Raw genomic sequence first — 13,682 nt, 5'->3', positions numbered from 1 at the left:
AAAAATAGATCATTATGATTGATTCATATCAAACATCGCCGGCCTGCTGAGCACAAGTCTTCTTAAAAATGGGAAAGGTTTGGCCAGCACGCTGGCTAACTGCGGATTAGTAGATGTATAATAGAATTTATGTATTTCTTTTGTAGCAATCGACGGGTTAAAATGTGTCTATGGACATTTGTCAAAATCCAAAATGGCACTGACATTTCAAAATTGACAGTGAAGTGACATTTCGAATTCCGTCTGCCGTCTGGTCCAGCCGCGAGATAAAGAATCCTATCTTTTCGCATTTAAATATTTCCGATAAGGATTTTCAAATATTTTGTGTTAACAAGTGTTAACGGTAATTTAACAAAAGTAAGTATTTGTTTTAGTATTAATTTCTTTAGCTATAAATATTTATAGCAGCTAGCTAAAGTAAGCTTACATAATATTAGATCCAATACATTCAATAATTAAGAGTTTTGTCTAATATTACACTAATCTCGTGAGAGTCAAGGACATAGAAGGGTAAATACTAACAACTAAACACAACTGCTATTAATATTTATTGCGTATAATTTATAAATAAGTAATTTTACTTTAGGTATCTAGGTAGGTAGCTTTAATAGCAAAGATTTACATTTGAATATTATCGTACTTATCACATGATTCAATAATCAATAGGAATATCAGGGGGCACGGCAGTGCCCCCGCCAAGACGAGCCAAACGGCGGCCGGGGCGCTACGTACCTTTTTCTCGAAGTGTTTCGCCGTATTTTCGACTCGTCATAACTTCGGTCTGGATGACGCTAGAAAGCTGAAATTTTCAGTATAAGGTGTCCTCAGCAAATTTACCAAATATACCAAGTATCAAATATCTAGCTTTTATGGTTACATATTTATTGATACCTAAAATACGCCGATTTCGTCCCTCACTGATGATCATCAAAACCTCTACTCAAAACCTCTAAGGTACTTCCCGAAGTCCTAGAAGACTGAAATTTGGTATGTAGACTAGAAATTGACTACAAACTACAGGAAAATTAAGAAATTGGAAATGCCCCCCCTCTACGCCTCTTATGGGTGAAGCAAATCTGTAAGTTCTGTCGCTAGAATGCTGATATTTTCAGGATAAGATGTCCTTGGCAGATTTATTAAACGCATTGAGTATCAATTGTCTAGCTTTTATAGTTTCATATTTATTGACTGTCAAAACTTCTAGTCTGTAATTCTAGGGTACTTCCCGAAGTCCTAGAAGACTGAAATTTGGTGTGTACACTAAAAATTGCATACAAACTACAGGAAAATTAAGAAATTCAAAATTTTCCCCCTCCACTCCCACGTGTGGGGGAAGCAAATTATTTGTAAAGTCTATCGCTAGAATGCTGATATTTTCAGGATAATATGTCCTTGACAGACTTATCAAACGTACCAAGTATCAATTGTCTACCTGTTATGGTTTCAGATTTATTGCCATTCAAAACCCCTCTAGTCAAAAGTTCTAAAGTACTTCCCTAAGTCCTAGAAGACTGAAATTTGGTGTGTAGGCTAGGGATTTCATTCAAACAACAGGAAAATAAACTTTTCCCAGTCTGTACATTTAAAAAATGTGTTTCCTGAAGTCCTAAATGACTGAAATTTGATATATCTGCTTTAAAATTGAGTTGCAAGATTCCACCCAAACAAACATAGTTACATACATTGCAAGTGGTATAAAAGCTTTTAAAAAAAGAGGTAACGATAGAGAGCGGGCCATGAAAATGATGTAGGTACCTACAAAAAATAGATCCAAAAAAAAAATCTCGGGCACCTGCCAAAAAGAAATGAAATCCCACCAAAAACATTTCATGTAAAATGTTGCCAAGACTCACAAGTTCATAATGCTTTCACTGTTAAAAAGTTATGAGATCTCTAGTAGAGCCAAGCCCCTAGCTGAGCTTAGAATTGCGCTGCCCATGGGACCTATCCCAAGTCCAAAGTATATAGCTCTTAAATGCTCTTGACTATATCACATTTATAACAATAAAGAACAAATAACTCTACTTACAGGCTCTGATTTCACAAACCCTAAATCTTGGTTAAAAAAGTACGGCTTGGCCGTTTAATGTTCGTGAAACTATTACATGACATAACATATTATATTAAGGTCATAAGGAATAGTTTGTTCGACAATTACTAATTTGTATTATACTTCATGATTGTCGCACAAGATATTCCGGGCTTAAATGTCATTTCAGATAAAAGTACCACGAACATTAAACGGCCAAGCCGTCCTTTTTTAACCAAGATTTAGGGTTTGTGAAATCAGAGCCTGTAAGTAGAGTTATTTGTTCTTTATTGTTATAAATGTGATATAGTCAAGAGCATTTAAGAGCTATATACTTTGGACTTGGGATAGGTCCCATGGGCAGCGCAATTCTAAGCTCAGCTAGGGGCTTGGCTCTACTAGAGATCTCATAACTTTTTAACAGTGAAAGCATTATGAACTTGTGAGTCTTGGCAACATTTTACATGAAATGTTTTTGGTGGGATATTTTAATCATATTACTAATGTTTTTTTTAGTCATAATTTAAGTATTAATTTGTTAAGAGTACAATTAATCTAAATTAAGATGTATCAGGAAAACCATTGATATTGATAACAAAATTACTAAAAAAAAAATGAACCATATTATATGCCAGTAATATGCAAAATCCTTATGGATTAGGTGTAAACATTACTATTTTGCACTTTTTAAGAACTAAAAGTGGACTAATTTCTCATTCTGAGAGGAGACCCAGGCCCATAATGGGCTGACGTTGAGTTAAGATAATTTCAACTCATCACTGATATTAAGAACTTTATACTTTATATTTTTTGGATTTCCTTTTGCAATAGTTCTTTTAGGGTTCTGTACTTGAAGGGTGCCCACGGGGCTCTAATACTAAGCCTCTAGTATCCATCCGTCTAACCATCTGTCTCTCTTCAGTGCGCTGTATCTCATGAACCATAATAGGTAGAGAGTTGAAATTTTCATAGAATGTATTACTGTTGCCACTATTTTTCGAAAGGCCACCATGAAAATTAAAAAGTATCACTTATTGTATGATGGTACGGAAACCTAAGTGTGTAAGTCCAACTCACACTTGACTGGTTTTTATTGTTTAGCAGATCATGTCTGAGGAGAAAAGGATTGATATCACTCAGCCTTTATGGGACCAGAGCACATTTGCGGGCAGATTCAGGCATTTTGCTTTCATCTCCAACCCTTTGCTGTCATTGGTGCCAGAGAAAGAACTTTATGAGGCAAAGGATTTGTATTTGAAATATAAGTAAGTATAGGAGCACTGGTAATGAGGATTTTAAAACTGAAAAACTGAAGTTGCCATTTGAAGCAATATAATTTCTGCAATCACTGTTCTGTAATAAAAAAAAAACAAAAATTGGTAATAAAATTCTTCTACCTCTATAAATTTTATAGCAAGATTACTGCCAATTTCTTGAATGATTTATTATTTATAGCTACTTAGAAATTAGAATACCATTGAATTTCACAATGATTTTATTCTGACTATTATTCAACTAGTGATCATAGTTAGGGTCACTAAAGATCTTGGATTGGGCAAAAGGTCAGGTGTAGACTGTAGACCCACCCAACGATTATAATTATAAATTCAGTACGAGAAACCTTTTCTCGTTTGAATTTTTAGTTAAACCTAAAAAAAGTTATTTATCTAAGTAACTCTAACAAGATAAATGGGGTTTCCACAATATAAATAAATAAGTGGGTATAATAATACTTAAATAAACTAATAAGTAGATCAAGTAATTAACCATGAAAGAAAACACAGTAAAGAAATGTGCATGCCTGGGAGTTATCCATAATGTTCTTAAAAGTGTGCGAAATCACAAAGAAGTGTGGTGCATGCATTCTGATTCTAAGAGGAACTCCATACTAAGTAATGCGCTGGCAATGGGTTGACTTGAGATGATGATGATGATGATGAAGTATATAGATATTAACTTGCTCTATCCCATCTTTCCAGAGAAGGCAAAGAACCAGCAGGGACCCCTCTATCTCAAGTGGTACGAGCCAAACAGCTGTACGAGTCAGCCTTCCACCCGGATAGCGGGGAGCTGCAGAATGTGTTTGGCAGAATGTCCTTCCAGATGCCTGGAGGCTGTCTCATCACTGGCGCCATGTTACAGTGGTATAGGTACATAAATTGCTTATATGCATGCGAATTTTGTTTGGGCAAAAATTCAGACATTTTGTGAGGGAAATAAAACCAATATGCTATTAAAAACTGGCACTTTTCGATTTGCTACTAAAGTGTGTATAAGGAGTCATTGAAAATTTGCCCCAGTACATGGCAAGTTAGTAAATAATCATCACATTAGTTAACTGCACCAACTGCAACTAAGCAGTCAGTAATGTTCTGGCAGTTCTGATAGTATGTGAAAAGTTGCATGCGCGGGACTTCAATTGCTTTTATACATGGCATAATATTGTATATTAAATCTTTGAAAAGAGCAACCGCCGAGTTTCTTGCTGGTTCTTCTCGGTAGGAAAGGCATTCCGAACCAGTGGTAGATGCTTTTGACGATTCAAAAGAACTTGTAAAAGTCTAATTGAATAAAAATATTTTGAATTTTGAATTTTGAGTTCATTAAATTCATTGATCAATTTAATAGAATAGAAAATTTTTATTCGAGGCATCAGTAAGTTTATAGGTATATACTACATAGTGTAGCAATATCGTTCTTGTGCAGCAATGCAACACCTCAAACAGATAGGCCACTCAGGTTCTGTTAAGACTGATATGTATGAAATATGTAGGTAGTCATGGAACTTATAATGTGTGTCAACTGTCACTGGGTATGTCTAATTTATCAATAAACCAGTCAGTATCGGAATCTCGTTGTTTTCATACATAACAAAGACGAGCTCCCTGGCGCAGTGATAAGCACTGTGATCTTATTAGTGGGAGGTTCTGGGTTCGATTTAGTTCCGCTACGATGCTGTGTAGAAACCAAAGGGGTGTGGGTTTAATAAAAACTGCTGTACCCCTTCCAGGTTTGCCTGCTTCTGTCCTAGATTGCATTATCACTTACCACCAGGTGAGATTGCAGTCAATGGTACTGATTCTGTTGGCAACTAAATTTTAGAGTATTCACATCCTCTTTTTACTACTGTAATATGAAAAGGACAGGCACATCTTGACAGTTCTAAATTTAATTTAGAGCTGTCAAACCTCGTGACCTTAGCGGCCAGTCGCGAGCCTATTGTTTAAATTTATAGCGTGCACTAAAATTTAGAGTCTTTAAATGTAAAATTCATGTTCCGTCCCTTTTCAACAATACTAAAAGGAGGAGGATGCAGATACTCTAAATTTAGTTTAGAGAAAGACAACAGAATCGGTGCCAATGACTATCTTATATCTGAATAAAAAAAAAGACATCAGGCCCCTCAGACATAAACCTCTATGGCGAATATCTGAGGTACCAGTCACCCCAACGCAGTTCAGTGGCCAGCTTTGGTCACCAAATGTCATCAACCTTTATCTGTTGTACGTAGAACAACAACAGCGGTAGTGTTCTGGCAGTGGGTCAACCAGTCGTTCAACGCATTGGTGAACTACACCAACCGCAACGCCGCGTCTCCCCTAAGCACCACGCAGATGGGCGTGGCCTACGTGTCAGCCACCACGGCAGCCATGGCCACCGCCTTCACATTCAAGTTCGGGATACAGAAACGTGCCACCAGCCCTATTTTGGCGGTAAGTTGTAAAGAAGACCCGGCTAAGTTTGTTGTGGGCTCCTCTCAGACCTGGGCGCGTTTGGAACCCTCGTATGTTTAGTTTAAGTTCACGTAATTCATTATCATCATTGTATCATCACCATTACAAAATAATCAAAAAGTGTACAATAGTACCTACTTTTAATAAATTATTCGACTTTGATTAAATTGAAAAATTATTATTAAAGTCCCAAAATATTCTCCAAATTCACATCCACAGTTTACGACGGAGGATACGAAAGCTTTTTTAACGTCCGTTAAAAAAGCGTTCAAATAGAACAAATGCTTTCCCAAGTATCGTTCACACGTCAACACTTTTTTATCGCGCACTGTTGTATTTTCAGCACAACGCCGGGTTTTAACGCAACGCTTTTTTAACGCTCGTGTGAATTAGGGCTTAGGGAACTTCTCACAAAACGTCGAGACTTCAAAGTCACTGGCAGGCGTCAAATGTTCCTATATTTCACCTTATAATCGCCTATTTTTTTCTTTGATTTCACGTCACCCACATCCTAATATTCGATATATCGTCGACTAGCGACCCGCCCCGGCTTCGCACGGGTGTTCCGGGATAAAATATAGCCTATACGGATTCGGAAGAATCCCTCTAAGTAATGGTAAAAGAAATTTTGAAATCGGTCCAGTAGTTTTTGAGCCTATTCAATACAAACATACAAAAATACAAAGTTTCCTCTTTATAATATTAGTATAGATTCAGGATCAAACCGAGAGAGTTGCCTCACTCTAGTTCACTCTGCTCTAGTGGTAAGGCAATTTTTTTTTTGTACAGAGATTCGTACCGTTTGCTGCGGTTGCAGCCGCGAACTGGGTCAACATTCCACTAATGAGGCAAAACGAAATACTATTAGGTAATATCTAACACATTTTTACCTAAATACTAAATATTGTTCTGTATATTTTACCTTCTACATTCTGTTATTTTCTTATCTTATTTTATTTTATTTTATTATTTATGTTATTTTGTTTGATGTTATCTGTTGTATTTGTTTACAGGTTTAGATGTAACTGACGAAAATGGTAAAATAATAGGAAAATCACAACTCGCTCCCGTCAAAGGAATATCACAAGTGGTCACTTCTAGGTAAGCTTACACAAATTCATAAAACTAGCGTCTATTTAGACCTCCAGTAGAACCTTACTCCATCTTTGGGTCGTTACGCTGTCTTTTGAAGAGAACACTTTGAAAAACACCTAAGTGTGTTGGATGATTTTGGGATGGGCAAAAACTTCAAGGTCCCGTCAGCGATATACTAGTTTTTGGCTATGGAAAATGAATTTTCATGCACTTGAATTTTGGAATTTTGTACAAACTTCAGTACTATTTATCGTCGAGTAAAATACTAGTAATATACCGTGATAGGGGTTCGATCCCACCTCTAATTTTTCAAAGTTATGTGCGTTTGAAGAAATTAAATATCACTTGCTTTAACGGCGAAGAACAACATCGTGAAAAAACCTGCATACCTGAGAGTTCTCCATAATATTCTCAAAGGTGTGAAGCCAATCCGCACATAGTGGTCATAGTCCAGATTGTATCGTCGTAGTGTTTGGCCATAGTCCAGCGTAGTGGACTATGGCCTAAACCCATCTCATTCTAAGAGGAGACCCGTGCTCTGTAGTGAGCCGGCGATGGGTTAATCATGATGAAAACACCAGTATTTTTATACGTTTATAGGATAGTGATGTGCGCGCCAGGTATGTTACTACTACCGTTTATAATGGAGAGGTTGGAACCCAAGGCTTGGATGCAGAAAATCAAGTGGGCGCACATAGGCATACAGACAGGCTTCGTCGGTATTTGGTAAGTATTTCCAGAATGTAATCCATAGTGTAATAATTTTATTGATTATTTATCATTAACTACCCATTTTTAATTGCAAACTGATATTAATCTATACATATAATAAAATTGTAGAAAAGTGGTGTCTGTACAATGGAAATATATAAAAAAAAAGTAGCAGGGGTTGTTATTATATCGATGCCGGACCCGAAATTGTAATTAATTTTTTTTTGTCTGTTTGTCTGTGTGTTTGTCCACGCTAATATCAGAAACGGCTTATTTGATTTAGATACGGTTTTCACTAATATATTGTAGTAAGCTTCACTTAACATTTAGTGTTTATTTCATGTCAATTGGTTCATAAATAAAAAAGTTATGTCAATTGAAAGAATCACGGCGAACATTTTTAACGTACAGAGTACGTACTACACGCCTCGCGCCTGAGCGTCCGTGGCTATATAAAGCCGAAAAGTCACTATTCCACGCGAATGAAGTCGCGGGCACAGCTAGTTTTAGTAAATATGTGAATATAGGTGTCAATAAGACTTTAGCATTTTAATAGTTTAAAATAGGTACTTACGATAACTGGCTGTACGCCACAGTTTCACTTGCAATATTTCAATGTGTGGGAAACTAAGTTATGCCCGCGACTTCGTCCGCATGCATTACACAAATTTCAAACCCCTATTTGACCCCCTCATGGGTAAATTTTTCAAAAATCCTCACTTAGCGGATGTCTACGTCATAATAGATATCTGCATGCCTTTCAGCCCGATCCGTCTAGTAGTTTGAGCTGTGCGTACTAGATTAGTCAGTCAGTCAGTGAGCTTTTCCTTCTAAATTTATTTGTGTAATTTCTTTTTTCAGTCTCACATTCATGGTGCCAACAGCTTGTGCATTATTCCCACAAAAATGGTAAGTTATAGTACTTACTGTGTATCACACTAATATTATAAAGGAGAAAGTTTGTATGTGTGTGTGTGTGTGTGTGTGTGTGTGTGTGTGTATGTTTGTTACTACTTCACGCAAAAACTACTGGACGGATCGGGCTGAAATTTAGAATGGAGATAGATTATACACTGGATTAGCATATAGGCTACTTTTTATCCCGGAAAATCAAAGAGTTCCCACGGGAATTTTAAAAAACTACATCCACGCGAACGAAGTCGCGGGCATCAGCTAGTTACTGTATGTAGTATTACTGTCCAGGTCGGAAATAAAGCGTTTTACGGTCAAGTAATATTGGAAGATTAATAGCTCGTTCACACAGGTTGCGTAAGCGTTGCGTAAGGGTAGACGTAGCGCGTACCATTGCGTTGTAATGTATGGAACTGTATGAAACATGGCACCCCGCTTGCGTAAAGCGTGGGCGTATGCGTAACCCGGTGTGTTAGGGGTTCACGCACGTGTCACATGTACGCAATCGGCGTGAATCGGCCTTAAATGTACCTGTAAAAAAATGCTGCATTATTCCAACGAGATAGATCCGATCCTGGACGAACTATGCCTAGACCATAAACGTTTAGTCTGAATGTCTTTGAACTTTGTGATTTTAAGGATTACAACCGTAGTATCCGTGCCTACGCTTCGTATTTCTTAAGACGCGCTTTATACCTTATTTATTACCTTATTTTTACTCTAGCTCACTATAGTTTAAACGCTAAGATTTACCTATCATATATTTTGTTTACAGTAAACTGTCAATCGAAACGATAAAACGTTTCGAGAAGGACCGGTACGAGGAAATATTGAAGAATACGGACGGCAAGCCGCCTGAATACGTCTACTTCAACAAGGGATTGTAAATACTGTGTAAATTAGTGTAGTTTTAAGTAAACAATCAATTGTAGTTCGATAGTCAAGTCCATTAATAGTATAAGAGAATATCGCAACCCTAGATCGAAACTGTTTTAACTCAAAACACACTTTTCAGAAACTTAAAAAAATCTGAATTTTTATAATTTACATAATATCATACAAAATCAATGAGAAGGAATTATTTTGCTTTAAATGTTACATAAAGCATAGTTGCTATAGTTTTCCCGTTATATTTTCCTGTAGATAAACGAGTCTATGGTCAGAAACAGAGGGTTTATCTAGAAGGCCAGTTTTTGAGTTGAAACAGTTCTGATCTGAACGCTGTGTTACGAAAGTTAGTATTGACTGTATCTAATTAAAGTATTTATTATTGAATCTATTATTATAAAATGAAAATCGAAACCAATTAAGTATCATTATGCAATATTAATTAATTGAACAGTATTTTGTGAATCATAATTAATTATAATTGACTGTGACTCTAAAATCAGGTTATGTTACCGTGCATTTACATATTCGTCCTCACGTTCGAATCGCCACTCGCCTTTAAGCGAGTTGCTTTGGTCGGTTTGGATAACCGACCAAAACGACTACAAAGCGGGAATGTCAGCCGCGCAGCCTCCTACGATAGTTTAATGACGCCATGCACATCTACGCGACTACAACAGTCGCGTACGCGAATCTGTAGTCGCGACTGTTGTAGTCGCGTAGGCGTACACGTATAGATTCGCGTCGTGTCGTGACACTCGCATCGCGTCCCGCATCACAAGTTTATGATACGCAGGTGTGGCCATAGCTTTAATGCCATTAACTAGCAATGGTTGCTCACGCATATTGCTACTTCGCGATTGCGAGACGAGACGAATATGTAAATGCACTGTTATATTTTCTATATATCTTTGCGCATTTACAATAGGTAATTATTTACTACCGTCATTCTCAAACATTCTTTATTTTGAAGCTGGCGGTAGAGGAGAGTGTGGATGAAAGAGCCAGTTTTGAATAGTGTAAAAAAAAACACACTTTTACTATATTATTTTCAAATAAAACTAGGTTTTCTTATAATCACTTTAATTGGCAATGTTATAAAATAAAAATAAAGAGGATAACAACGCTGATAATCTCTTATATAAATAGTTTAAAAAAAAAAGGAAATCGGCTCTTTCATAGCAGCAGGTCAATGAAAGAGCCACCATGTGTTATGAAAGAGCCGATACCTACTTTTGAGGTACTAAACGGTTTTTTATCAATTAAAATTATGTTAAGTATTTAAAATCAGATTAATACTAAGCTTACTTTAGTATTTCTATGAAAATTACAATTTTTAAACAGTCTCAGTAATAATTAAACATTGTCTTAATCAACAATTAAAACTGTTGAACTTTGTCTTAGTCAAAAATTAAATAATTAATAAAAATTTGTTTAAAAACATAAAATAGAGCCCTTTTTCGTATTCTTACTCTATAACTTAAAAAATAAAAACAATATAAAAACAATTTAAAATTAAAAACATTTTTGGCAGAAGAAATTAATCACCCCTTTGAGGCCACACGATAACGCTAACGCTGTTCTATTTATGGACTGATTTCCAGCAAGCACTTCTTTTACAGCCTCTTCTATTGCAGCAGTTGTGGGCCTTACCCGTTTTTTAGCTGTTGACGCTTGCGAAGACATATCTTTTTATTCTGAAACATATATCATATAATAATGAAATAACTAAAATTAAAAATTTTGGACATCCCCGACCTCTATAAATATGACTGGTAGAGAATGCCATTAGGCATTAAGTCCGCCTTTTGTTTTTTTTTGTATTTTGTGCAATAAAGATTAAATAAATTATAGCTAAGAACAATCTCTATCACATCAGTTATCAAACAAAAAAAAGAACCATCAGAATTAGTCCATTGGTTTAGGATCTACGTGGCCATAGACAAACACACACACACACACACAGAGACAGACACACAGACACACACGTCAAACTTATAACACCCCTCTTTTTTCGTCGGGGGTTAATTAAAACTAAACGATGATGATGAGCCAGTTTTCGTGTCATGAAAGAGGCGGCTCTTTCAAAGCATAAATAACTGGCTCTTTCAAAACACGACGCTTTTAAAAATATAACTTCAAAAAAAAGGCACTATACCAGAACGCTGGTCTGATATTATTTATGCAAAACAAGGGCAAATATATAGACGCCAATACTGTATATCAGTTTTGTCAACTTATGCAATACCCTTTTTGAAAAAAAAGATGAAAGAAACACAAAGAAACTTACTTTTTGGCTTCCGAATTTTCGTAACAGTCCTGTGAGGCCATTTGCTGTCGTAGAACTGTCAAATGTTTGTGGGTAACAGCTATCCAGTGTTGCCATTTAAGGAGTAAAATTAAACTTTGGTAGAATATCGATAAGTAATGGAAAATCACATCGGCTCTTTCAAAGCCTGGCTCTTTCATGCACACTCTCCCCTACACTCAGACTGATGAATTGATGGTCATTTTGGCAAAATATACACTTAAAAAATATGGTCAAAATCCGTTTGGGTTATTTCATATATAATGTCTATCCGGCCATGATCCGGCCCCAAGTGGTTTTTTTAATAAAAAGCAATATCCTGCCACTAGTGACGGTATTAGCTTTTAAAATTTGTTAATTAATACAGGCTGATAAGGTTCAATTTTCAATGTCTAGTATGATGTCGGTAGCTGCCGTATCTCAACTCGCTTTCTTGTCAGTCTGTTTGTTTGTTTGTATGTTCGATACAAATTTTGCAATCGATTTTATTAAACGATTACTTGTGACCATCTATTCACTTTTTGTAGCTATGTCTGGCGCCAGCCTTAAAATAATTCTGTTTTGTATTACCAGTATCTGCATACAAGGAACGACCTTTTTTTTGTACGTATTTTCGAAAAGTAGGTTGTTCTTTTTATACAGTAGGTATGTTAAGAAATTCCGTAAAGTAACTCATGTTTCCTAAAATACATAATATAACTAAATTTTTTCTGTGCACATTCCACTTAGGTCTTTTTTGTATAATAATACTTTTTGACTTTGGGGAATAATTAAAAGACAGCTTACAAAAAATGTCCATGAAAATATACCCTTAACAATGATTGGGGGTGGGGGATGTTTGTATATTTTGGGGGAATGGGGGTTTTCGCCTAAAATGATTAGGTGATTTATACTTTAATCCATCTGTATAAAGTAAAGGTTAAAATGCGATATTGTACTTATGTACGTTATTTTATTTTGGAATGTTTAATATATATATATTTATTATTATCTAGAAACATAATTTAAAAAAAATCACGGTAGGACGCATTCCAAAAACTACAGAGGTTTGCATTGCGGTCGCTTGACAAATTAAGTTTTGGCCTACATACTAATATATCACAATATAATATGTACAAAATACAAGTAAACAATATTACTAAATTCTAAATCCAATTAAAAAATACCTAAACTAAAAATAATAGTAAAGAATTAAATTCATTATACTTATACAATAATTTTTTTTTAGGGTACCTACCTACATACCTAATTATAATTTATTTTTACGTGTTTAGAGGATTTATATTAAGTGCCATTTCAAGAATTTCATTTGGGTAGGTAACTTCTTAATTATTGTTTAGATATATTTCTTTTTATTTTATGCTAAATAATCTTGTATTATTCGTTATTAAGTATAAATACTTTACAGATTCTTAATTGTATTTTTGAATTATTATTTTTATAGTATTGTTTAATATTATTTTTTTTCGCTCAAAGTTCTTTAACTTTTCTGTGATGTGGAAATATCATTTAAAAAAACTTTATTTTAAGTGTATTATTGTTTGTTAATAGGCTATGTAATTTGTATTTTATTTATTTATTTATTTATTTATTTAAGACGTACTAAACCTAAATATATGTTACGCGAATGGGTCTGAGATTCATATTGAAAATTTTACTTAATGTCAACTTACATAGGTACTCATTTTTTTACTGCTTTTTTGTATTTCTCAATAATAGAATTGGTTTATTGGCAAAATATAAATATTGTTCGTGTAAAAAAATCATGTCGCTATGCCATTTGAAATGAAAATTGAGATTTTTAGAAATAGTTTAGCTGATTTTTTGCGTTTGAATTTTCGTGTTGCGAAATGCTGTATGTACCTTTAGCTAAAAACCTTTAGAACTAAGTACAAATAGAGATTAAGTACTAATATTTGCGACGTTTGTATAATCTCTATAGTCTATAATTCTAAAGGTCCGTTTATAACGCTTAACTGAGACAATAAAACGGTTACTCTTATCA

At 35.2% G+C, this 13,682-nt stretch overlaps 1 protein-coding gene across 3 annotated transcripts; it reads left to right on the top strand.

The window, feature by feature from the left end:
- The first annotated feature begins 233 nt into the window (after nt 1–233).
- LOC123870161 (sideroflexin-2) lies at nt 234–10,345 on the top strand. 3 transcript variants are annotated; one of them, XM_045913351.1, is made up of 9 exons: nt 234–357; nt 3,134–3,294; nt 4,009–4,179; nt 5,541–5,742; nt 6,553–6,631; nt 6,777–6,864; nt 7,459–7,584; nt 8,431–8,478; nt 9,257–10,345. In XM_045913351.1, the coding sequence occupies exons 2-9, from the start codon at nt 3,137–3,139 to the stop codon at nt 9,366–9,368; spliced, it is 984 nt and encodes a 327-aa protein (XP_045769307.1). In that variant the 5' UTR covers nt 234–357; nt 3,134–3,136; the 3' UTR covers nt 9,369–10,345. The 3 variants fall into 3 exon arrangements, with proteins under 3 accessions (XP_045769307.1, XP_045769306.1, XP_045769308.1); XM_045913350.1 differs by having other exon boundaries at nt 3,131–3,294; XM_045913352.1 differs by lacking the exon at nt 234–357 and adding an exon at nt 415–510.
- Nucleotides 10,346–13,682: the final 3,337 nt, after the last annotated feature.

Source organism: Maniola jurtina, chromosome 12 (genome assembly GCF_905333055.1).
Source record: "Maniola jurtina chromosome 12, ilManJurt1.1, whole genome shotgun sequence".
NCBI classification, from domain to species: Eukaryota; Metazoa; Arthropoda; class Insecta; order Lepidoptera; family Nymphalidae; genus Maniola; species Maniola jurtina.
The sequence above is the reverse complement of the archived record's forward strand: the minus strand, read 5'-3'. Positions and strand labels throughout refer to the sequence as shown.

Bases quoted from the DNA above. Each gene is read 5' to 3' on its own strand.
- LOC123870161 (XM_045913351.1), top strand. From the start codon at position 3,137: ATGTCTGAGGAGAAAAGGATTGATATCACTCAGCCTTTATGGGACCAG. The intron at 6,632-6,776 runs GTAATATCTAAC...ATTTGTTTACAG, and splicing joins GCAAAACGAAATACTATTAG to GTTTAGATGTAACTGACGAA. The intron at 6,865-7,458 runs GTAAGCTTACAC...ATACGTTTATAG, and splicing joins TCACAAGTGGTCACTTCTAG to GATAGTGATGTGCGCGCCAG.